Here is a 22,976-nt window from a genome sequence, read left to right as displayed (position 1 = left end):
GTGGAAAAATTGCCATTAATTTCAGCGTGTTTCAGTTTACAAACGGCGCCCCATATTCTTGTCTGGTGTGGTCATGTGATTTGGTATCATCAACAAAACCATGTGATCTGTAATGAGGAAGTTAGAGGCGGTGAGTCATGGGAAGATAGTCCTCTTCGTAACTGCTGTTTTTTTACGGCCTTGACATGTTTTACACGGAGGTCGTTCTGGGATTCAAACTGCTCCTCTTTCTGCACGTCGTCGCTCAGTTCAGGATTAATGGACAGCAGAAGTGGCCCGTACCCTACAGGTATAAAGACCGCACACCTTTCCACGTTCACTCCGCTCTTTAGCGTTAAATCATGTGACAGATAATGAAGAAAACTGGAAAAGGCGATCAAATAAACCTCGTTTTCAATTACGAATGGTCGCTTAGTCCGTTTTGATCAGTACAAAGTTCGCAACTTTTATGTTTTTTTCCTAGAAAGCGTGTCTGTTCCGATGTTACACGTTCACTGACATGTTAAGAAGACATTTTGTGATTTTGTGTGTTCTTGTTGTCCCAATAAAGCCTTGTTTTAGACAGCAACCCGAGGAAGTATTAGTGGTACGTTCACGTGACTTAAAAATGTTGGAATTTGGAGTATCTCAGTTGTGCAGCAGAATTAGTGGAGTGGGTTTCATACATTTCCAAAAACGCGCCACAAAAATGTATGTAATGGCTCTGTGACCTTCTGTCATCAGCAGGCAGCAGTTCATCTAAAGTGGATGTGCCAGAAATTTTTGCTGCATTTCTGGCTGTTTCTACACTTTAACCTGCATTTGTGGATGGTATGGTGATACAGACATGCATTTCTGGAAGTGTTCCTGAGCCCGTGCAGTGATTTCCATGAAAGAATCATGCCTGTTTTTAATGCAGTGCTTCAGTATTGAGTTTTGACCTTGGTGTTTGTGCACAGAGATTTCTCCAGATTCTCCAAATCTTTGGATGATATTGTGTGTTGTTGATTGAAAGTTTGAATTTACACTAAGGAACATTATTCTGAAAATGTTCCCAATTTGTAGACGCCTTGTTTTGGGGATTGGTGAACCTTTCCCCGTCTTTACTTTTCTCTAAGAAGCTCTTTTTGACCCGATTATGTTACTGACTTGTTGCCATTTAACCTAATTAGCTGCGAAATGTTCTTCCAGCTGTTAACCTATTTTTCCAGCCTTTTGTTGCCCCCATCCCAATTTTTTTTTCCTAAATTGGTACAGTCTTGTCAGTTACGTCTGATATATTTTCTAAGTTGTATTGTGAATACATTTTTTTTGAGGTTTGCAAATTATAACATAATTTTATTTACATTTTAGTATAAATTAAAACAGTGTCACAGCTAGTTCATATTTGAGTTGAAATATTATCCTAAATAACATATTATTTAGGATAATATGCTCATTTTTGTAGAGCAACATGAAGTAGCTTTGGGCTCGCAGTGACTTTAACCTTGACCAACCATCTGACGTGTCTCATGTCACCCACAGGCGTTTCGATCGTCGGCCTGATGTGGACTCTTACTGTCAAGCTCTCTATCCGTTCTGCCCCACCGGAGACCCAGATGGACGGATTCCCTACATGAGAGACAGCGACACCATCTCGGTGTATCGGCTGCAGACTCCAGTGTGGGAATTCAAGTATGGAAGTTTGCTGGGAAAGTTTGTAAGTGTGTAATTTGAATTCTGAAATGTCTTTTTACAAGTCAGGGATAAAGCAAAAAGCACCAGGGCACATTGTTCTTTTCGTATTTAATATTTTATTCTCTAAAACAGAAGTGAAGGGGCCGCTGTGTTCTGGCTAATAAAAATACTCCCTCTGTTAAAACAGAAGTGAAGCTGCAGCTACATTATTCATAGAAACACACACACATACATAAAACCAGAGTATGTTTCTGTTCTCTTTACAGCACATCATGCATGATGCTGTTGGGTTCAGCAGTGCAGAGACAGGAACCAACTACACCATGGAGTGGTACGAGCTGTTTCAGCTGGGCAACTGCACTTTTCCTCACCTCAGACAAGACATGTACGCACCTTTCTGGTGCAACCAGGGAGCTGCCTGCTTCTTTGAAGGCATTGATGATTTACACTGGTCACAGAATGGCACCTTAGAGAAAATTGGAGTAATCACAGGTAAGACTTGACATCTGTGCACAGAGAAGCCGAGATAAAACTAGATATGTTACATCATCAGTGGATATGACTGGTGATAATGTGGATTTTACTACAAATATATCCTGCAGAGCATGACCCTGAAACAGCTTATTTTGCTTTTGTAGTTGTAAAACTACAAAATTTGTACTTTGTATTGAGTCAGATACACATCCAGGGTACTTGGTAATCATGAAAACTGTAGAAAGACAGCATGTTGAAACAGAAATTCTGCATTGACTGTTTCACTGGCTTCAGGAGGCCCTGGATAGCTTCCAAAACCCAAAACAGGCAGTTCTGGTTTTGTGACTGATAGCTTGTCTTGTCCAGGGAGAGCTAGAGCACATCCAAGAACTAAATGCCTCGAACATATAAAATGTTTTTTACACTCTTGTCTTCTTGGACTTTCTGCTTCACACCCATTTTTTTTTCTGGTATTAACATGTTTTTCTTTAATTCTCCAGGGCAGCAGTTCAACGACATGGCCCGCTGGGTGCAGGAGGACAACGAGACTGGGATCTACTACGAGACGTGGGCAGTTCGGTCTGACCCCAGCCCCAACGCCACGGTGTGGTTCGAATCCTATGACTGTTCCCAGTTTGTCCACCGCACATACAGGAAGCTTACAGAGCTGGGAGCCAAACTATCCAGCCGATCACAGACCAACTACACCAAGATCTACCTGTACAGTGGAGAGCCCACGTACCTCGGCAATGACAGCGCCATTTTCGGACAGCCTGCTCTGAAAAATCTGGCATTGGACATCCGTAAATTTTACCACACATTTAGGCCACACCAGACATTTGCAGATGCCATGATCAGTCTGCTGGAGGCTTTTGAGACGGTCGTGTTGGAAAGGAGCTTCTACCTCTACTACAACTTTGAGTACTGGCATCTGCCAATGAAACCTCCATATGTGCGGATTACATATGAAGAAGTGCCTTTGCCTTAAAATCCCATTTGACTACTAATTTTTTATTTTATTGGTAAATAGTATTAGCTGAAAGGCTAATGACAACAATATTAACATAAACTTCAATGAATGGTTAATTTTTTTCTTCTATTTGGAAATGGCAGGCAAGAAAAAACGTTTCAACTAAGTTGTCACGTGACTATGAAGTCCTTCAAAAGCTAAATACACCCCACGATTCAGTGGCTTGCAGAAGTAACTAGTCATTGTTTTCTATATGACTTACATATACGTTACATTACTGCATCATTACATTATTCATCAGTGCACAACCTTCCTAAGGTCCTGCGTAGCCTTTTAATCATCTTGATATCTGAACTGTGGCTCGGTCATAATAACAATAACAACAACAACAAAAATTCAGCTATTTCATTGTAGACTTGCTGCTGTGCTTGAGATCTCTGTCCACTTGGAGTATGCAATTTCAGCCAAGCTTTAGCTTATATTCTAGTCAGATGGCCTCACATTTGTCACTAGAATACTTTAGTATACAGAGTACATGGTTGGCTCAATGACTGCAAGGTCCTCAGGTACTGTGGCTGCAAAACAAGCCCAAATCATCACCCCTCCACCACCGTGCTTGACAGCTGGTATGAAAGATTTATGCTGATAACACGGTGCTGTGCATTATGGCCGCTTTGGTCTTATCTGTCCAAAGGACATTGTTGCAGAACTCCTGTGGTTTGTTCTGATGCAACTTTGCAAAGCTAAGTCATGCTGTCATATTCTTTTTAGAAAGAAGAGCTGCTCACACTTGCTGATGTTAATCAGTTAATCAAGTGCATTTGATTAGCATCACCTAGCTGCTACTTAATTCCTATGGAAGCATTCAGGGTGTACTTAGTTTTTTGGAGGACCTGAGTCCTGTGAAAAGTTTCCACACAACTGTAGCTGTTCGAAAGGTTTCAATCATAAAGGATAAAACCTCACTTTCTTCAAGAGAAAATAGATTTCAATTCAGTATTTCTCACCAAGGAGCATTATGTACAGATCTGCTGAGTGCATCTCCTGCTTCATAACATTCTGTGTTTGTAATACCAGTTTAAAAAAAAAAAAAAAAAAAAACAGCACTTCTGGACTTTCCAGTGTTTAAATGTTCGGAAACATTTAGCAGGACTTTTCCTGGCCGAGAAGTGGCGTTTGTGGGTTGACTACATGTTTAAGTGCGATCAGTCCACACACAGTAAAAGCAGGGCTTCTGGGTTAGCTTATTTGACAGAAATCTGCATTTTCCTGTTATTTTTGGACATATGATGACGAAAAAGAGACTTCTTGATAAATAAAAGATGCATGTACAACCCCACCCCTTTACTTCATTTCTTCTTGTTATTTAAGAAATAATAATTTAAGAAAACTGCTCATACATCTTCTCATCTCAAATGCATCCCATTTTTATAACGGAGTCCTTTTATGGAGTTTAACTACGTGTGTTAATAAAGAAAAATAATTACATGAAAGTTGCACAGAGTACATTCACAAATTTTTATTACAGTGTGAGATCACATGTCCAAAACAATTTTAATTTCAAGACAGGTGACCAGTAAAGCAAAGCAGACAAAGCTTTTGTCATACAGAAGCAAAACTAGAGGAGAGTGTTTAACACCTGTTAACTCCCAAATAAAGTTCAAATAATAATTATGACAATCATATTCGTGACAAAATTTAAATAATGCTCTCTCGGTCAGCATTTACCATGTGAAGCATTTTTTTCCCAGCCGAATAGTCCAATAAAAGCAAATACAGACAAGCTCTCAGTGAAAACAGGCTTCACGTTAGGGCCACTGTTTAATGCACTGCACACATTTTCAAATAAAATAACCAGGAGATGTGTTACTGTACCCTTCAGATGCTAATGTACATGAGCAAAGATATCCACTTCTTCAGTGATGAGAAACAAATACTGTGAAGAGGCTATATTCATTCAATAATAGTAAGAAGCACCTCTTGCAACAAGTCTCTCAGTTATTGTATATGAAATAAAACTTGAGTAAAAAGGAATGAAATCTGGCAGAAATAAACTACATTTTTATTGACATGCAGTGCTGCATAAGGTTTGTCCACTACCAAAAACCTTTAAATATTTAATATGTATACGCCATAAATGCATACTCTTTCTCCATCTTCCTCCCATTACCCCAAGCAGTTGTGTGGCAGATGGCCGCCCCTCCCTGAGCCTGGTTCTGCACGAGATTTCTTCCTGTTAAAAGGGAGTTTTTCCATTCTCACTGTTACCAAGTGCTTGCTCATAGGGCGTCATGTAATTGTTGGGGTTTTCTCTCTATTACTATAGTTTTACCTTGAAATATAAAACACTTCAAGGCAACTGTTTTTGTGTGTTTTGTTAAAAACGCACACACAAAACAGGGTCTTTTTCCACTACATTAAAGGAAGTAATAAAATCCCTCCAAGGATCGAGTTTGTGGTAGTGGACTCAAAACATTAGGACCACCTGTATCCAACAAAACCACGGCGACAATAGGTGGAAGCTAAACCCAGCTAAACAAAGAAAAATACCACTGCTGGTTGCTTTTGTTTAACTGAAAAACTGAAATTCATTAAAAAAAGCATAATCCCTATTAATCAATTACACAGTTTTTAACTTCTCTAGTGGCTATAGTATGAAAAAGATCCTTCTAGTAAAGGATAACTTGCACTCTGGTTTTATAAAAGACAAGCCACCAGTTAAGGAAACTTCAAACCCTGACAGAGGGTGAAATAAAGAAATACATTTCTACTCATATTAATCAAACACACAGCGTTTTTATATACAGATGCATTTGACTTCCTTCTTAAAGGAAAAAAACAAAACTGTTTCACTCATCTGACTTGCCAAACCTCTTGACTGAAATGAATGGATGTTTGGAACACAAGAAAAATCTGCAGACAGTGTTTATAATGGGTGAATACTGCTTCCTCTCATGTATACAAGATAGCATGATGAAGAAACAAATGTGGACTAATTGGAAGGGCAGATATCCACAACAGAGAACCAGGGTTTAGAGCTTGAACAGGCAAATAGCAGAAGATACAAATGAAACCTACATAAAAAATATTTTCATTTTAATGCATCTGAGAAACAAATGGGTTGGATTTGCATTTCCAGCATGCACTGTAAGCCAACAGCTATACAGACTAGTCTACTGAATCATTACAAATTAATCTGAGCGTGAAGAACTGAGACCGCTGATCTCTACCCTCCAAATTCAGACATTTCTGTGCACTATTTACATAGAATTATTTGATTGTTTTAATTAGAGCTTTACAACTTTAATATGCAGCACTTGGGGATTTGACTCAACAAAGCCCCAGTACAGTATAAATAATCACCATATTTGGTCTCAAGGACCAGGTGTATTCCATCTCATTTGGTATTCATCTAAGGTGCTTAAGAAATCTAAAACTGTACATAAACCTTTTTCCAAAATAGATAAAATCATTTGTCAGGCCAATTTGTGTTTGATGCAGGGGGAGAAAAAAAAAAAAAAAAAACCTCCTCAAAATATAACTTTGAGAAAAAATAAAAATCAATGACATCAATCAACACTATACACCTTCACGTCACAATTTAGACACCTATATACACACACATTTCTTTTTCTCTCCGCCATCTTCCATTTGTTCAACAATCGTGGTTTGTGAGACACGACTGGAGCTCCCCAGGCGAGGAGGACAAACAACACAACCACTGTTCTTTAAATTAGGTTAAAATGAGGTGTAGGACCCAGCTACTCTTCTGCAAAATTCAGCCACACATGACAAATACACCTTCTGTCACATCCTATGTACAGACAACCATGCGGTCAATGCCATATTGTATTGCAGAGTGCAGAGCTGCTATCTCACACCGGATTTATGTAGGCCAAGTGGTAGCGTAACAACATGCTATAGTGCACCTAATTGTCCCAATTTACTGCTCAATGTTGGAAAACATGTAAACACCCACCCGCACGTTCACACATAAATGCACATACTCACACACCCCTCTCACAACACAGATTATCATACCCAGCCTATAATGTACATATAACTCCATTTGCAGTTATAAAAACATTGCTTTTTAGTTAAATTTCCTCTTCTGTGGGTCGAAGCCAGCTTGCTGAATTCCATCTACGGATTAAGCCGAGCAGGAATTCTGTGGCATTTCCATGATAATGTGATAACATTGTGTTGTTGTCGAGTCCCACATTACATCCCTGCACTGCTAACGAGAGTTCAGCAAGTTCATGCTCTCCATGCTGTCATCGAGCTTCCCAGCTGAGGCTTTTCAATGCAACATGGAGGCAATGATTGTTCCGCACCACAAACCCGACATACTGAACTCTGAGCACAGGCTTCACTCTCTACCAGGTCGGCATCATGTCTGGGAACCAGACCCGGCCCAGGTGCTTCGACACCTCCCAGTGAATCTCATCCAGGGAGTATTTGTGATCTGGAATCAGTACCTCCTCCATGATGGACAGCTGGGACAGTCGGCGGCCGCACATTTTAACGAACTCCACAAACGCGCTGCAGGACACTTCGCACTCACCCAGGCCGATGGCTGACAGCTGGGTGCAGTGTTTGGCGATACGGATCAGCTCCTCATCCAGAGGACGCAGGCCATTGGCGCACACGACCAGCTCCACCAAACGAGGGCAGTGGAGGCCCACTCGGCCCAGGACCTCTTTGCTCACTGAGCGCCCGAAGTAAAGGTGTGTGACCGGGATTTCCTCATTAAAGAAGGGCCCGAACTCGTCCTCATAGAGGAAGAAGTACATGACCAGGTTAAATTTGGGCGAGTGCCGCATCATAGCGTCCCAGCTGCTCTTCTTGATGGTGTGGAAGTGCTGCCCGGGGTTTTCGCTCACCACATCAATTCGCAAGTGTTCCAGGTGGACGTGCTTCTCAGAGGAGAGCGCCAGCAGGAGTTCATCACTCAGGAGGTGGTAGTTTAGCGCTAGCTCTCGGAGCCCGTGACACTGGTCTGCCACACACAGGATTCCTAAAAGCACAGGCAGATCGTTTCAATTAATGCGACCAATTCTCAAATCGTGTTTTCACTTTCAATCAAAGAACAGGTTGACTGCATCCCCCTGACAAGTTGCAGTTTAATCAGCAATCATATTAGCTCAGAATTTCAGGAAAAGGGGATTTCTCTCATATAATCTCAGATGGTCCCTCATCAGACCTACAAATTGAAGGATGGTCTAAATCTACTGAGTTGTTGAGGTTAAAAGTTAGTTTCCCACTACCAGTTTTACAGACATATAGTTTTGACTCTTCTCAGGTTTTTTTAAATAAAGAAATAAAGTTCAGCTATCAACTCATCAGTTATGTCAAAACCTAAACAATTTATCTCTCTGAATAAAGTTCTGTGTGATTTTTCAATCAATACAGCGTAAAGTATACAAGTCTTGAGCCACCTCTCGTTTTTTTTATACGTTCCTCAAAAATGTAAAATATGTGCAGCAGTTTATTCAAACATTGACGCATAAGTGGAAACGCCACGCATAAGGCAAATACAGAGTCTGTGCAACAATAAAGGTGATCAACTTTGGTATGATCGCTTTTATTCTTCAACACAGCCTGAACTCTGTTATGCAAACTTTACTGAAGTAGCCTTCAGCAATAGTTATCCAGGATTCTCGAAGGACATGCTAATTGTTATGTTTGGATGTCGGCTGCCTTTAATGCTGTGGGATCATCTCAACAGAACACTATGTAAAGATGTGTTTCAACAGCTGAGAAGGCCAATCAATGATTGATGGTTTTTCTATCCAGGCATGTTATGTACACAAGATATAGTCATCCTTTGAGTTAGGCGCCTTTTTATGCTTGAGATGATTCATAGGTCAATGTTATAAACAAAAACATTACTTGGAAAATGTTCAGGTACAAGGACTGTAAAGCAGCCAATGTCTGAAGAAAAACTTTGAAAAGACCTTCAGAAGGTCTGACGAACTACTGATAATGCCCCCCCATTGACACCCAAATTCTGTCTCTCTTTTTTTTAAGCAAAAAAAAAAAAAAGCCAAAAAAAAGCCAAAAAAAAGCAATGAGTGGTGGCTCAAGACTTTTGCACAGCGCTATACTCATTTTCCATTCATGCTGGAAGTAGAAAATAAATAAAAACACATGCACTTAGACTGTACCTGCAGGAGAGACGTGAGGGCAGCTGCTCATTTTCAGCAGTTTCAGGGTGTCGCTGTTGTTGGCCACCAGCACCTTCAGAGATGGATCATCAACTGGCGTGTCGTCAATCTTCAGCGAAGACAACGATTTGGAGTTGACGAACACCACGGTCAGGGCGGAGATGAAGTGAGACTGTGGAAGGACAAACATGACACATTGAATTGTAACGATCTTTAAACCTGACTGACGCCTTCGAAATGCCAGATTTAATCAACTGTGTCTGGAATGATCTTTTACCCAAACATAATCTGTCCCACTAACATACAGTTTTTTGGTGGGCCTGGTACGTCAGGCAGACCTCTGTCATGGCTCACACACCACTATTTGTAATTACTGAGACAACCTTAAACTTAGGAATCTGCTACATATAACAATACAAACACAATCTGCAATCTGAGTACAGTAAGAAACCCTAATGTAATCACAATTAGTGGGTTAAGATTACATACAAATTTAATTTGTAGATTTAATCTGTAGACAAGGTAAACAAATTTGAAATAAAGAAATGCGAGGGTGTGTTCATTTGTGTCTACTGCATGGGTGGACCTCTGAATTAATCTTAAGCTTTGGTGCTGCAGACAGCTAGACTGCATACATCTGTATTACAAACTGAGGACAAGGAAATGGGGAAACCTTTTTGTGCAAAGCATTGGAAGGGTGTCTATTTGACTTTATGGTACATATTATAATAGCAAAAAAGTATTTATGATGAAAATGATGTAATATGTTATTATTTTCCAAAATGTGGAAAAAACAAGTCTTTGTTTTTTTGCATTCAGCTTTCTTTTGGTTCAAATGCTTCAAACAAATGTCCCCTCTGACAGAATGTGAGTAATAATGGCAATTTTGAGAAGATTTTATTATGCCAAAAGGTGTTTTCGCAACTTGGCAACTAGCACCGCATTGTGAGAAAATCCAAGAACAACACGTCCTCTAATATTTATCCACAGTCACACAAAAAGCAGCACAGGCTGTGAGAGGCTTATGCTGTCTTTAAAACAGAAGCTAAAAGGAGCACACCCTGGTGAACGAGTGAGGCCGTTTGCACGTTTGCACGTTTCAAGTTCTATGACGTCATCACAGGTTCTTAAACAGCTTTTGAATGTCACAAAGATCTCAAGAGTTCATAAACAAGTGATTTTTTTCTACTTTAATTAACCTAAAAGTTCTTAAACTTGATTTTGAAATATTCAAAAGAATTCAACTAAGATTGAGCTCCTGAGCCAGTTTTTAACAAAGGTTTTAAAATGCGAACTGTGACGACAGTGGGTGTGTCAGTTTCTACACATAGCAGAACGTGCAGCAGGTTCCAATCCTTGATAAAACAAACACACCAAAAAAAGAAATGTCCAGCCCTTAGCCTAGTTTGCTCAATGACATCTAGATTCCATGAAACCTGGTTCAAGGAATAGAGCTCATGATATGTAAATAAAGAAAGTCCTGTGTCCTTTTGAAAATGTGGGACTGATAATAAAAGTGTCATTTGCCATGCATAAGAATGCTGCTTTTCAGACCCAATCTCAGATAAGATGAGACTGTGGATAAGAGGGGATGTACACTAAAACAAGAATTCCTTTGATTTTGCTTACAAATCTAAAGAGCAGGACACTGTAAAGACCCAGACTCCTCGTGACTGTGTTAATTATACCTTTGGAACCTCCATGAAACTGGGCCTGGCTGTAGAGATGAGGCCCAAGGTCTTCAGTGAGCAGTTCACCAACTGTGAAAGAATGTCACAAGCTGCCTCTGCAGACTCCATACTACTGTCAACCTGATAAGAACAAGGAAAAGATTGCATATCACTCGAAAAACATCCAAGAAACATTTTTAAACAGAAGCTGCTTATGAACGTTTGAACCCAGAATGAGGGCACACGCAGTTACACAGACATTTTTACCTTGAAGCTGACATACTGCAGGTGATTGGAGTGCCTCTTTATGATCTGCTTAATAAGATCTGGATGTGTGGCTTTTAGATAAGAGCTGGCTGGCTGGTTGAGCTCAAACTCAAAGCATCTCCACAGCTCAGGCATGTGGAAGGCTTGGTTCCACCCACGGCACACCTGGGAGGCATAAGCCCGGTCCAGCAGTGGCAGGTACTGGAAGATATGCAGCAGGAGCTCTTGAGGCAGCCGTGCCCAGTTACAGTCCAGCGACTCAGCAACATGTGGCTCCGAATCCTCGCTCAACTGATTTCGCACCTTCTTGCAAACCTCCGCTGGACTCTCACAGGAGGAGTCATCGCTTCCCTCCTCTCCTCCTTTCATCCGTTTCATCTTTTACAAAATAAAATGCACTGATTAATAAATCTACACATGCCCATTACTTTAGAAACGTGTGCCAATCTTCTGAAAGGTGTCTAATCAAGGACGTCACGAATCAATAAGCTCTAGCTGCAGCCCTGCTGTCCCTGCACTAACAGGTGCAGATTAAATGTGCATGTTTATCACTCTGACGCACTCCGCAAAATAATTAAAACATTCCTAGCAGCTACCATATTGTGCAGATGGTGGGTCTGCAGACATTCCAGCTTTTTAAAAAAAATCTGTCTGTTTTCATCCCCTCATGTTTGTGTTTCTCTGAATAATCATCATTTTTCCAAAGTACAATTAAAGCCTTTAACTGTTGGATTTATACCGCTCGTTAACGCTCACACCAAAGTTGCACCGCATGTGACACTGCGTATTTCAGAGGAAACGTGACTGAGGTGACGTTACAGCCACACAACCTTACTTAGGAAAAAATAAACAAACGTTATTGAGCTTGTCAGTGCTATAGTTACAATGAACGCACACAAATGCAATAAAGTGGCTCGTAAAGTTAGCAAGCTAACAGGGGAGTAAATGCAACCGCTAACCAAGTTAACGATTGCTTATTTTTTAACGTAAAAGTGTGTTACAAGCTAACAGAGCGACTTAGTTAACTGGTGCTGCAAATTCACTTGATTCGCTGCAAATATACCAAACCCCACTGTACTCACTGGTCATTCATACCAAGTCTATAAACATTCATTATTTATTTACTAGTGACTCTTACCTTGTTGTTTACACACAGCTAGCTTGCTAGCTGTTAGCTAGAAAATCCGACAACTGACTCGACTCTTCAGCCCGGGCCGACGCTGGTAAAGTTCATCAGCAGCAGCCAGGTAACACGCATCGGAGCACGATAAGAGAGCCGTCGGGAAAACGAGAACGAGCGAGAAATGTTTTCAGTGAAGAAACACCTCCGCTCGGCTGACCTAATTCTTTCGCGGGAGTTACAGAGCGTCCGCCAAACCCGAAATGGCGAAATGTTGTCGTGACAGCAGCGGTGCATTATGGGATACATAATGCAAAATGGCTGTTCGTAAAGATCGTCTCCGTTTGAGTGATAACTCACCCGAATCCTAATAAAATAAAATCGCATACAGCGTGTTTTTTTTTTCCTGTTGGGAGCCTTCATAACGCAATGATTATTTCTAGAGAGCAACAAAATATAATACTGCTTGTTTGAGAAGATTATGTTTTTGAATACAGTAATACTGTTCCAGAGACAGAGAGGGAGACAAACTACAACTAAAATAACAAAATCCATCTAAAATGCACGATGATAGTGACAAAGTGGTGAGGTGGGATTAAATCAGGGGTCTGCTCTGACCCCCTTCTTGTTGGCAATGGTGATAGGTTAACCAGAGACTGATGTTTAGGGAACAGGTGGAAGATAGCCCTGAGGTGGAGGTATGCTCTGGAGGGAAGAGGGGGTGAAAGCTAGTAGAAGACTACAGATTGCATGTGTGTTAATAAGAGGGAGAGGAGAAACAGTGGAGCTAGCAAGAAGAGGATTTTAAATGACTGTGTACAACCATCCAAAGCAATGGCCAGTGCACAAAAGAGGTGAAGAAGAGAGAGGGCGGATAACTGCAAAGGGAATGTTTACAAGATGGTTTGGACTTGCTGGTATTAACAAAAAGGAGGTTGAGGTGAAAGAGACGCTTAGATTTTCACTTCATTAGAAATGAGTATGTCAGAGGGACAGCTCAGCTGGAGACGTGTAGTGAAGCAATATATCCACAATTCCTTCTTGGAGAGTGGATATATTGGACAAAGGAGGTTGAAAATGGAGCTGCCAGACAGGAGGAAAAGAGGAAGACCAAAGAAAAGTTCCAGTCTGGTCAGAGTACAGCCCTGCACACAGTAGAATTCATCCTGCTACTCCTGTCAGCAATAAACACCAGGGACGCCATACTGAGAGGGGCTCTGCAACAGACCTGCAACCTATGCATGGTGCCAGTCTCTTACTCATCTTCCAGCAGTGCACAGACTTACATGCACCTTTTTACTGCACATGTGCCCAAGAAACTTCAACAGGATAAAATAAGAAAAAGTTAGTGTGCTTCATTAGTTAATGTGAATTCAGCACTTATGGTGCAAATCTGGAAACACACAGCTAAACCTTTTGAAATGTATTAAAGGTGTGTTATTTAATGCTGCTCAAAGACTAAATCTTTCAACCGTCACACTATTATAGTCAGTATGACAAACCTAACATTTTGACTCTATGATAGGATAACTCATTCTTTTACAGTTTCCCCTCTCTTCATTTGCACCGATGTTTTAGCTTTTCCTCTGAGTCGTGAATACAGAAATGTGACCACTCATTAATGGATGACACGGTGTTTACTTTGCGAAAACAAAGAACCTGGTTTATTACCATTTGACTCCATCCACCACAGATATTACAGAGCAGATTCACAAGTATGAAGCTTTTTTTTTTTTTTTTTTTTAATTTAAACAGCAGCTGCTTTGTTTCCATACTCCACCCCCCTGACCTCCCCTCTCCCTCCCATTACCCCTGCCTCCTAATAGGGAAAAGCATTACAGGTGCAATATTTTATTTGGTGTGAAGACTGGCACCCTCAAATCATCCAGCTGTAGTCAGTCATACTGTGAGAGGGGTTTTTCATGTCTTAATATAAATTTATCCTTTCTTTTTTTTTTTTTTTTTTAAATTACAACCAGGATTTACATCCACCATCGTTCACTGCAGCCGCCAGGATCCATCTTCTCATTTCCAGACAACAGAAGAGATGTGACATTTAGAAGAGGGGGGAAATTACGACTGTCTACTGTATAAAAATGTACAGTGGCTTTATTGACATACATTCCATAGGTTAAACAGCTGCAAAATAGGAGGCACACCCAGTATTGCACTTCATTAAAAGTTCTGGCTCAAAACATAACCCAGAATATCAAACAAAACTGAAGTGAAGAGTAGCAACTTCGGAATACAGCTATTTTTGAATAGTATCATTATATACAAGATTAGATAAATCGTACACTATTTTCCTCCCAAACATAATGTTCTTAACAGTCTTATCCATCAACTCAACTCCTTTGTTTCTTCTTCTGTCAACCCATGATGCACTTGACAGCGGAGAATACTGTACAAGTTTACGAAAAAGTTTACATACAACAATATTTTAAATTTATAGTTAGGAAGCTGGAAACACGGCCTGCTCCATATTTTCTTTTTTTCAACTTTTTTTCAGACCCACGCTGATCCACAGTTGTCTATATGCAAATTAATTCATATTCAATGTTTAAACTTGTATTGTTACACTTGAGTGATCAGGAGGTGTGCAACGTCTATAGAAGCCGAGGGAATACAACGGCCGCATGCAAACACGTCACAAGAAATTTATTTTTTTCTTCTTTTTTTTTTCTTTTTAATTCAATTGTTCTTTTGTCCCCCTCCTTCCCTCCCCTCACCCATTCAGGTCACTCTGAACCCAAACGAGTTACTGCTCGCGGTCGCAGCGGATCCAAGGATACTGACGGTGGTGAAAGAGCAGACCTGAGGACTCTCGGCGTAGAGCAGAAACCTGGTCCAGTGTCCAGGAGTCTTGGCAATGCAAGAGCCAAACTTGGCGGCTGAGCTTCAGCAGCAGCAGCCAGAAATCACAGTAGACAAACTGGTTTTCAGAAAAAGTCTTGTTGTTTAGAAGGTGTGGGCGTTCCTGCACACCCCGCAGCCAAGAGCAAACTCTTCCCCCGTTGGTGGGTGGACTACATGCAAAGGGCATTCAGTGCCTTCCAGCTGCTTGCCTTTAGGCCCTGTGACAGAGAGGACAACGTTTACACATTAGCATTAAACCTTCTGGTGGGCAAATACAAAAAGAGATCAAGCTACTGTACTCTGGGCAGGTGCAGGGAGCGTAGGACAGGATGTCGAAAATATTTTGTCATCCTAGAGTTATGACAATACACTACCAACATTCAAACAATATGTGGACTGTCCCACCAGGGGAGAGAAAACTTTAGACTTACTGTATGCTAACGTCAAGGATGCATACAGCTCCTCCTCCCTCCCCCCACTTGGTAGGTCAGATCATAACCTGATTCACCTCACCCCCCGCTATGTGCCAATTGTGAGGAGGGAACCTGTGACCACCAGGACTGTCAGGAGGTGGTCAGAGGAGGCCTTAGCAGAACTACAGGGCTGTTTCGAGGTGACCGACTGGGAAACACTCTGTGAGCCTCACGCCGAGGACATCAATGGGCTTACTGAGTGTATCACAGACTACATAACTTTCTGCACCGACTCCATTGTTCCAGCTCAGACTGTTCATTGTTACCCAAATAACAAGCCGTGGGTGACTAAGGACATCAAAGCCCTCCTCAACAACAAGAAGAGGGCTTTCAGAGGGGGCAACAAAGAGGAGGTGAGGAAGATCCAGGTGTTACTAAAGGACAAGATCAGAGAGGCTAAGGACAATTACAGGAGGAAGCTGGAGTGGAAACTCCAGCAGAACAGCATGAGAGAGGTGTGGAGGGGCATGAAGACCATCACTGGATTCAGGCCAACCAACAGCAGGGGAGCTGAGGGAGGTGAGAATAGAGCCGACGAGTTGAATCTGTTTTTCAATAGATTCGACACCACAGTGTCTGCTCCTACCCCCACAACCTCACCTGCAGTCAGCCTGGAATCCAGAGCCACACCACTGTGCCAGCCTCTCTCTTCACATGTTGCCTCCTGTGAGATTCCTGACACCCCTCCCCCACCCATCACCTTCACTCAATACCAGGTTGAGATGCAAATGAGGAGACTTCACTCAGGCAAGTCTGCTGGACCAGACGGAGTGAGTCCCCTTGTCCTCAAGACCTGTGCCCCCCAGCTGTGTGGAGTCTTTCATAAACTGTTTATGCTGAGTCTGAGTCTGCAGAGGGTCCCGGTGATGTGGAAGACATCATGCCTCGTCCCTGTACCAAAGACGCCACGTCCCAGTGGCCCCCAGGATTACAGGCCCGTGGCATTGACCTCCCACATCATGAAGACCCTGGAAAGGCTCATCCTGGACCAGCTGCGACCCATAGTAAGACCACACCTGGATCCCGTTCAGTTCGCTTATCAGCCTCGTCTCGGAACAGAGGACGCCATCATCTACCTGCTCAATCGTGTCTACACCCATCTGGACCAGCCGGCGAGCACTGTGAGGGTCATGTTTTTTGACTTTTCCAGTGCTTTCAACACCATCAGGCCGACCCTCCTGGGTGATAAGTTAGCAGCGATGCAGGTGGATGCTTCTCTGGTGTCCTGGATTGTTGATTACCTGACAGGAAGACCACAATATGTACGTCTCCCACAGTGTGTGTCTGACAAGGTGATCAGCAACACAGGGGCACCACAGGGGACTGTCCTCTCCCCCTTCCTCTTCACCCTCTACACCACAGACTTCAGCCACTGCACAGAGACCTGCCATCTTCAGAAGTTTTCTGATGACTCTGCGGTGGTTGGATGCATCAGCAGGGATGATGAGACAGAGTACCGGGCTGTGGTCGACCCCTTTGTCACGTGGTGTGAGCAGAATCATCTGCAGCTCAACGTGGCAAAGACCAAGGAACTGATCGTGGACTTCAGGAAGACCAGGAAACACTTGACCCCTGTTTCAATCCAGGGGGTCAGTGTTGACATTGTGGAGGACTATAAATACCTTGGAGTACACATTGACAATAAACTGGACTGGGCTAAAAACACCACAGCACTTTACAGGAAGGGCCAGAGTCGTCTCTATTTTTTGAGGCGACTGAGGTCCTTCAACATCTGCCAGAAAATGCTGAGGATTTTCTATGAGTCTGTTGTGGCCAGTGCGATCCTCTATGCTGTTGCATGCTGGGGGAGCAGGCTGAGGGTCGCAGATGCCAACAGACTTAATAAACTGATCCGTAAGGCCAGCAATGTTGTGGGGATGGAGCTGGACTCCCTCAAGGTGGTGTCGGAGAGGCGGATGCTGTCCAAGATAAAGACAATGTTGGATAACACCTCCCACCCACTCCATGACATGTTGGTCAGTCACAGGAGCTCGTTCAGTGAGAGACTGAGATTACCGAAAAGCACCACTGAACGACACAGGAAATCATTCCTGCCTGTGGCCATCTCCCTGTACAACGCATCCACTTAACACACTGTTTGCTGCTACAACTACACATGTTTCTTTTCCAACTATTTATTTATGAGTGACTTATGTATGTATGTATGTATGTATGTATGTATGTATGTATGTATGTATGTATGTATGTATGTATGTATATGTATATATTGTACTATTCTTAGTTAGTGTATTGTCTGTCTTGTCTTAATGTTGGTTTAAAATGGAGCACTGTAACAAAAAATAATTTCCCCCAGGGATCAATAAAGTATTCTGATTCTGATTCTGATTATACAGATGTAAGAACATCATGTTTCTCAAATAGGCCTGTCACAAAACCTTCCTTTGTTCTTTAGCATCTGTAATAACTGCAGATACTGTAGACGACAACAACAACAGCAACAACAGGAATGGGAGATGCAAACACAGGAGCAGCAAAAGGTCAGCTGCGTCTTTCGAGCAGTGTGATCAGGTTACAGCCGATCATTATTCAGAGTAAGAGACGGACACTCTCACTGATCTAAACTCCTCAAAGACAGTGGCTCTGTACACAGTAACCAAGGTGACCAAGTTTCAGTCATTTGTTATTAAGTAGCAACTTCCAGGGTTAAAGATTAAGCCAAGCCGTGGCTACTGCAGTTTCTCAAATGAACACGTGAAGTTGACTCCAAATACAAGTGGAAACACACAGACCTGCATGTTAAGAGAAGTGTGCCACAATAAACAGTTTTTGTTTTTGTTGCCAAGTTCCTCTTTCATGCCATCTGAACAGGAACTGTTTTTGTTTTGTTTTCATAACCCACTCATTAAAATTGTACTAAAGTTATCCCTTAGCACATAGGTATCAAACTCAGGCAGCCTAATTACATTTGGCCCGCGAAGCCATACCAAATTATTATTAGAGCTGGCCTACTGGTATTATACAGCTAATATATATATTGTTTAGTATTAAGCTTTGCTTGTTCCATATTCAGTTTTTCAGCAAAACTTGTTTGAGTCCATAAGAAAAGATTCATTCTTATATCTGGAGGAAGATTTTTTTTACAATAAATATTAATGTTAGCCCGCGACCTTGTTCCAGTTTTGAATTTTGGCCCACTGTGTATTTGAGTTTGACACCCCTGCCTTAGGAGGCGGCACGTATACTCTGAGTGACAAGCAGATGCTGAAACAAGTGGATGCTTCACCTTAATAAGCAAACTTGCAAGTGCCTTCACAAACTTCACAGTCTAATGCATAAATGGCTCCAAAAGCTAAGTCTGCAACGGTCAAAATGTCAAATTTGTGGCCAATTGCCGATAACATGACGACAAAATACATAGGAATTGTTAGGCACCTGCAGGACAATGGGGCAGTTCCTCTTTGGGGACGCTGGTCATCCTCTGGAAGTCATCATGGCAGGCATTACAGAAGTGTGTGGTGCCAAAGCAGAAGAAAACAGCCACAGAGCAGCAGTACCGGCATTTATACTCAAGGAAGTCTGTTCCATGCTTGGAGCACATCTGATGAAAGGACACAAAAGATATTAGGGCTGGGCTTATATTTTGCTCTTCAAGGACAGATGAGCACCATTTTTAAGGAAAGGTTTGGCTTTCTTTCTTTATTTATTGTTATTCACTTAACAACATATAGGTCTGTTAGTTCTACAGATGTCATATTATTCATTTAAAGTGCTCCTCGCAGACACAATTCCCACCTGAGCCCTGGACACATCTGAGCATGCTCCACAGATCAGTTCACTGGGGTCGTAGTCGTCTCCCTGTCCTGCCTCTGCATCGCAGCGAGCCTCTCCCCCAAAATATGCCTGGAAAAGAAAAGCGTCATTTATTCTCCATCCTTATAACACAGTTCCACTAAAATATACTGGGTCTTTCATCCAGGTGGTACCTTCTTGCACTTGTAGCAAACATAGTATGCATATCTGTTCATGGCAAAGCCTGCAGGGTCATTGTGAAAGCGTGCCCCTGGTGTGGTTATTGCCTCACTCTTGTGCAGACCCTCGTACTCGAGCCTCATCAGAGCCTTCCTCCTCACATCCTCATAAAGCTCCTTAATGGGATCGAGCAGGTCCTTGATCACAGAGTGATTGATTTTGTTCTGCAAACAACGAGACAAACAGGCCAGCAAGTGTTGGGTTTACCTCACATGCTAAAACGATAATGAACAAAAGCAGTCGCAGTATGGGAGGCAAACGCTTTTTCAACAAAGCACTTAAACTTGAGTCAATCAAAATTTAGGTGTGGTGAAAATAGTCCAGTCCCTTTGTCTTCCCGTAAGTCAGAGAGGGTCAAGTAGCATTTTACCTTGCAAATGGGACATAACATGAACCCGAATGTGATCCGAGGCCCCAGCCAGCGATTTTCAAGAACACGCCGAGTGCACTGAAGGTGGAACACGTGAGTGCAGTCCAGCTGGAAACGGATCAAAAAGTTAAACATTAAACAGGAGGACAAATTTAAATCCCGATGTGATGCTTTTAACGAACAAAGAGCTACCTGTATAGCAGGAGCAGCAGACAGGGCTTCAGTGAAGCAGATCATACACATGTCATCCGCATCCTGTTTCAGGCAGCCCGTGTTCTTGTCACAGCCGTGCAGACATGGCAGGCAGCTGTCCTCGTTTTTGACTCCTCCACAAGGGTGTCCGCAGGGATGAGTCTTACTGCACGCCAGTTTAGCGTACTCCTGAGTGGCCACAGGAAAGAGTTGGTTAGTGTTAGGAAGTACAGCACAAAATATCTAAAATTCAGCCTGGGCTAAGCTTAGCTGATTTATTTCCACGATTTTTCTATTTATTTGTAACATAAATAGAAAACACACAAAATTACACTAAAACTAGGGTGAAGGGATTTTTCAAGGCTCATTTCTCATCTTAAAATTTTAAAAAGGAAATCAGCTCTGAAGCTTAAATGTTTTGTTTGGTTGTCAGCAAGTTTCTGCAAAAACTACAAAGTTAAATTTGATGAAACTTTGCTGTTTGCCTGTTCTCAACTTTTCCCGCAGAGTTCAACATCACCTCCAAAGTGTGCATCAGCTCTCTCAGACTCCTCACCCAGTATTTGTTCGGCTCACTCCAGATAAGGCTTTTAGACACAACTGAGAACCCTTTAGGTGCAGCTCAGGTTTATGACATTGAAAATATTCTATAACAATTTTTTATTGAAACTAAACCAGGTGCTCACAGTTTTAATAAACCCCTCAGTCCATCTGCATAGACTACAAGCACAGACACTGAGATTTCATGCCATAGATCAAGCGTGGTACCTGGCAGTCTGGATCTGAGCAGACGCTACCCACTGCAGACAGCTCAGTCCCATTTCTCGTGCCACAGAACCTGCAGGCATCTGAGCTGCTGGACGTTGGTTTACCTACAAAATTATTAGGCTTGGTCAAAATAGGAATAGATGAAAGCCCTGAAAATGCAGCTTCAGTAGAAGTCATTTTATCAGCTTACTGATATGGCCATATGTATGCAATGTTACCCAACAAAGCCCATTTTAGTGTTACCTGTGTGCTCTCTGAACTCCACCATGGCCTTCATAGTCTTTGAGTCAGCCAGAGCCATGAGCCAGAACAGCTTGGTCCTCCCACAGCCTTCATGAAGATCCACCTTTATGGCCTCCTCTTCCTCTTTAAACACCTAAAACACATTAAAAATGATTGTACACTGCAGGAAAAATTATGTCCAGTGCCTCAACTGCTTGTGAAATATTGAGTAATAAATTATACTTAATAATTATACTTAAAGCTCCCCACCTGAGTGGCTACTTAATATCGTTTAATTTGTTTTTATTTGTCTCTAGTAATAAATTAAACCTCACCTGTCTCTGGTGAGAGCGTGTGCGTCTGTGCAGGTGGAGGAAGCGGTCACAGTCAGTGCAAAGGTTCCCACATATGTTACACAGGATGATGGCTGCTGTCTCACCATCATCATGGTTGTCACACATGGGCTGCAGACACAAGACGAGTAAATGAATAATTACTCTTTTGATGATCTGTCTTTAATAATTTGCCATACAGTGTAGCTTTAAGCTTTTTCTCACCATCTGCTTCTGCTGGCCATCTTTGCCCATCCAGCGACCAGAGGACAGCCTGTCTACATGATCTTGGTCCAGCACACACAGTGATGCCAAGGCCAGCCAGAGCTAGGTAACAGCAAAGGAACGTGATATATAATAAATACACAATATTTTTAAGGTTATGTAATTGCGTATGACAAATTTTTCATACCCTTGTGGTTGCAATACAGCGTACAGGAGACCTATGCTCCTCCTCCATTTTGGTCAGTGCTATGATGGTCTCGGCTATTGCATTTTTGGTAACTCTGGACCAAGCGTCTGAAAGGTGCCCCTAATAAAGAGGTAATGTAGAGGTCATTTTACCACATAAGAAATTTAACACAGCGTGAAACAAGAGATGGATTAAAAAGTCAGCAAAAACTTACAGCTGCCATGTCTTTAACCAGCTTTATGATGATCTCCGCAATCTGTGGAGGAGTGGAACCTTTCATCCACCAGTGGCTCTCCCCTCTGCGGATATAGCTGAGCATAACAGGAGGGGGCGACATGCTTAAGAATATAACACAGCTGTCATTTTTCAGGAACTACACCTCAGGAAATCTCAAGCATCCCAAATTTTAAAAAAAGACAGAGCCTTACCTGGAGTTAAAGATCATTGGAAGCGTGACTGTGGTGACCCCTTTTCCTGCTGTCATTCCGGCTGCACCAGAGATTGTGGTGCCTTTGGCTTTCAGCTGCACAGTGAGGGCTTTTGCGATACAGCCCAGGAACATGTCCAAGATGCCGAGCTTGTTCCAGTCACCTTTCTCTGTGGAGTGAATGATGTCACTGATGTCTGCCGGTGGCAGAGCCTTCACCCCAATGATGCTAGCAAGACGCACAGGCGTCACCTCCGGCAGGACACGTCTAAGCAGTGAAGTCACCTGAGAAGTAGCCAATCAGATGGTAAGCAAGATTATACTTTCAACAGGCTCACAAGGTATTTACATAAATATCTGTAAAACACAAATATCTTAAAACCTTTTATGGAAAAAGTGACTCTACACCAAAATTTACAGTCATTTAAAGACAGAATTTATAGACGTCTTTGTTCTAGTTGGATCTTCTTCTGATTTCTTCACCACACCGTTGCCAACAGTGAGCGATTAAGTCAACTGAAAATCTTTTTTATCGTCAACATTTAACACAAAAATTAAACCACAGTAGTTTGTTTAAAGTTTTTTCTTTTTGTAAACCCTAAAAGCACTC

At 42.1% G+C, this 22,976-nt stretch overlaps 3 protein-coding genes across 15 annotated transcripts in view; 1 reads left to right on the top strand and 2 right to left on the bottom strand.

Moving 5' to 3' along the window:
* The first annotated feature begins 35 nt into the window (after positions 1 to 35).
* cln5 (CLN5 lysosomal BMP synthase) lies at positions 36 to 4,439 on the top strand. Its single transcript, XM_082508290.1, has 4 exons — positions 36 to 289; positions 1,504 to 1,678; positions 1,923 to 2,148; positions 2,631 to 4,439. The coding sequence occupies exons 1-4, from the start codon at positions 186 to 188 to the stop codon at positions 3,116 to 3,118; spliced, it is 993 nt and encodes a 330-aa protein (XP_082364416.1). The 5' UTR covers positions 36 to 185; the 3' UTR covers positions 3,119 to 4,439.
* A 165-nt stretch (positions 4,440 to 4,604) lies between these two features.
* Positions 4,605 to 12,613, bottom strand: fbxl3a (F-box and leucine-rich repeat protein 3a). Its single transcript, XM_082508289.1, has 5 exons — positions 12,343 to 12,613; positions 11,205 to 11,582; positions 10,956 to 11,078; positions 9,268 to 9,439; positions 4,605 to 8,117 (listed from the first exon to the last, which is right to left on the bottom strand). Exons 2-5 carry the CDS (start codon positions 11,580 to 11,582, stop codon positions 7,477 to 7,479), a joined length of 1,314 nt encoding a protein of 437 aa, XP_082364415.1. The 5' UTR covers positions 12,343 to 12,613; the 3' UTR covers positions 4,605 to 7,476.
* A 1,640-nt stretch (positions 12,614 to 14,253) lies between these two features.
* mycbp2 (MYC binding protein 2) overlaps positions 14,254 to 22,976 on the bottom strand; it is a 64,063-nt gene continuing 55,340 nt past the window's right edge. For 10 of the 13 annotated variants that reach the window (XM_082508274.1, XM_082508279.1, XM_082508284.1 and 7 more), the window contains 13 exons: positions 22,368 to 22,651; positions 22,154 to 22,277; positions 21,940 to 22,059; positions 21,753 to 21,854; positions 21,531 to 21,659; positions 21,217 to 21,349; positions 20,974 to 21,077; positions 20,206 to 20,394; positions 20,014 to 20,121; positions 19,598 to 19,807; positions 19,407 to 19,514; positions 19,047 to 19,212; positions 14,254 to 15,398 (listed from right to left, as the gene is read on the bottom strand). In XM_082508274.1, coding sequence (XP_082364400.1) covers positions 15,283 to 15,398; positions 19,047 to 19,212; positions 19,407 to 19,514; positions 19,598 to 19,807; positions 20,014 to 20,121; positions 20,206 to 20,394; positions 20,974 to 21,077; positions 21,217 to 21,349; positions 21,531 to 21,659; positions 21,753 to 21,854; positions 21,940 to 22,059; positions 22,154 to 22,277; positions 22,368 to 22,651 — 1,893 coding nt within the window. In that variant the 3' untranslated portion in view covers positions 14,254 to 15,282. The remainder of the gene's footprint in view (positions 15,399 to 19,046; positions 19,213 to 19,406; positions 19,515 to 19,597; positions 19,808 to 20,013; positions 20,122 to 20,205; positions 20,395 to 20,973; positions 21,078 to 21,216; positions 21,350 to 21,530; positions 21,660 to 21,752; positions 21,855 to 21,939; positions 22,060 to 22,153; positions 22,278 to 22,367; positions 22,652 to 22,976) is intronic. The other 3 variants (XM_082508281.1, XM_082508278.1, XM_082508277.1) reach the window with 1 other exon arrangement.

The sequence above is a fragment of the Aulonocara stuartgranti genome (assembly GCF_965226115.1).
Source record: "Aulonocara stuartgranti genome assembly, chromosome: 16".
Classification (NCBI taxonomy): domain Eukaryota; kingdom Metazoa; phylum Chordata; class Actinopteri; order Cichliformes; family Cichlidae; genus Aulonocara; species Aulonocara stuartgranti.
This window is presented reverse-complemented; position numbering and strand designations above follow the sequence as displayed.

Excerpts from the sequence above, each read along its gene's own strand:
- cln5 (XM_082508290.1), top strand. The coding sequence starts at position 186 with ATGTTTTACACGGAGGTCGTTCTGGGATTCAAACTGCTCCTCTTTCTG. Across the intron at positions 290-1,503 it reads AAGTGGCCCGTACCCTACAG|GCGTTTCGATCGTCGGCCTG; the intron begins GTATAAAGACCG and ends TGTCACCCACAG. Across the intron at positions 1,679-1,922 it reads GAAGTTTGCTGGGAAAGTTT|CACATCATGCATGATGCTGT; the intron begins GTAAGTGTGTAA and ends TTCTCTTTACAG.
- fbxl3a (XM_082508289.1), bottom strand. The coding sequence starts at position 11,582 with ATGAAACGGATGAAAGGAGGAGAGGAGGGAAGCGATGACTCCTCCTGT. Across the intron at positions 11,079-11,204 it reads TGCAGTATGTCAGCTTCAAG|GTTGACAGTAGTATGGAGTC; the intron begins GTAAAAATGTCT and ends TGTTCTTATCAG. Across the intron at positions 8,118-9,267 it reads CCCTCACGTCTCTCCTGCAG|GAATCCTGTGTGTGGCAGAC; the intron begins GTACAGTCTAAG and ends CTGTGCTTTTAG.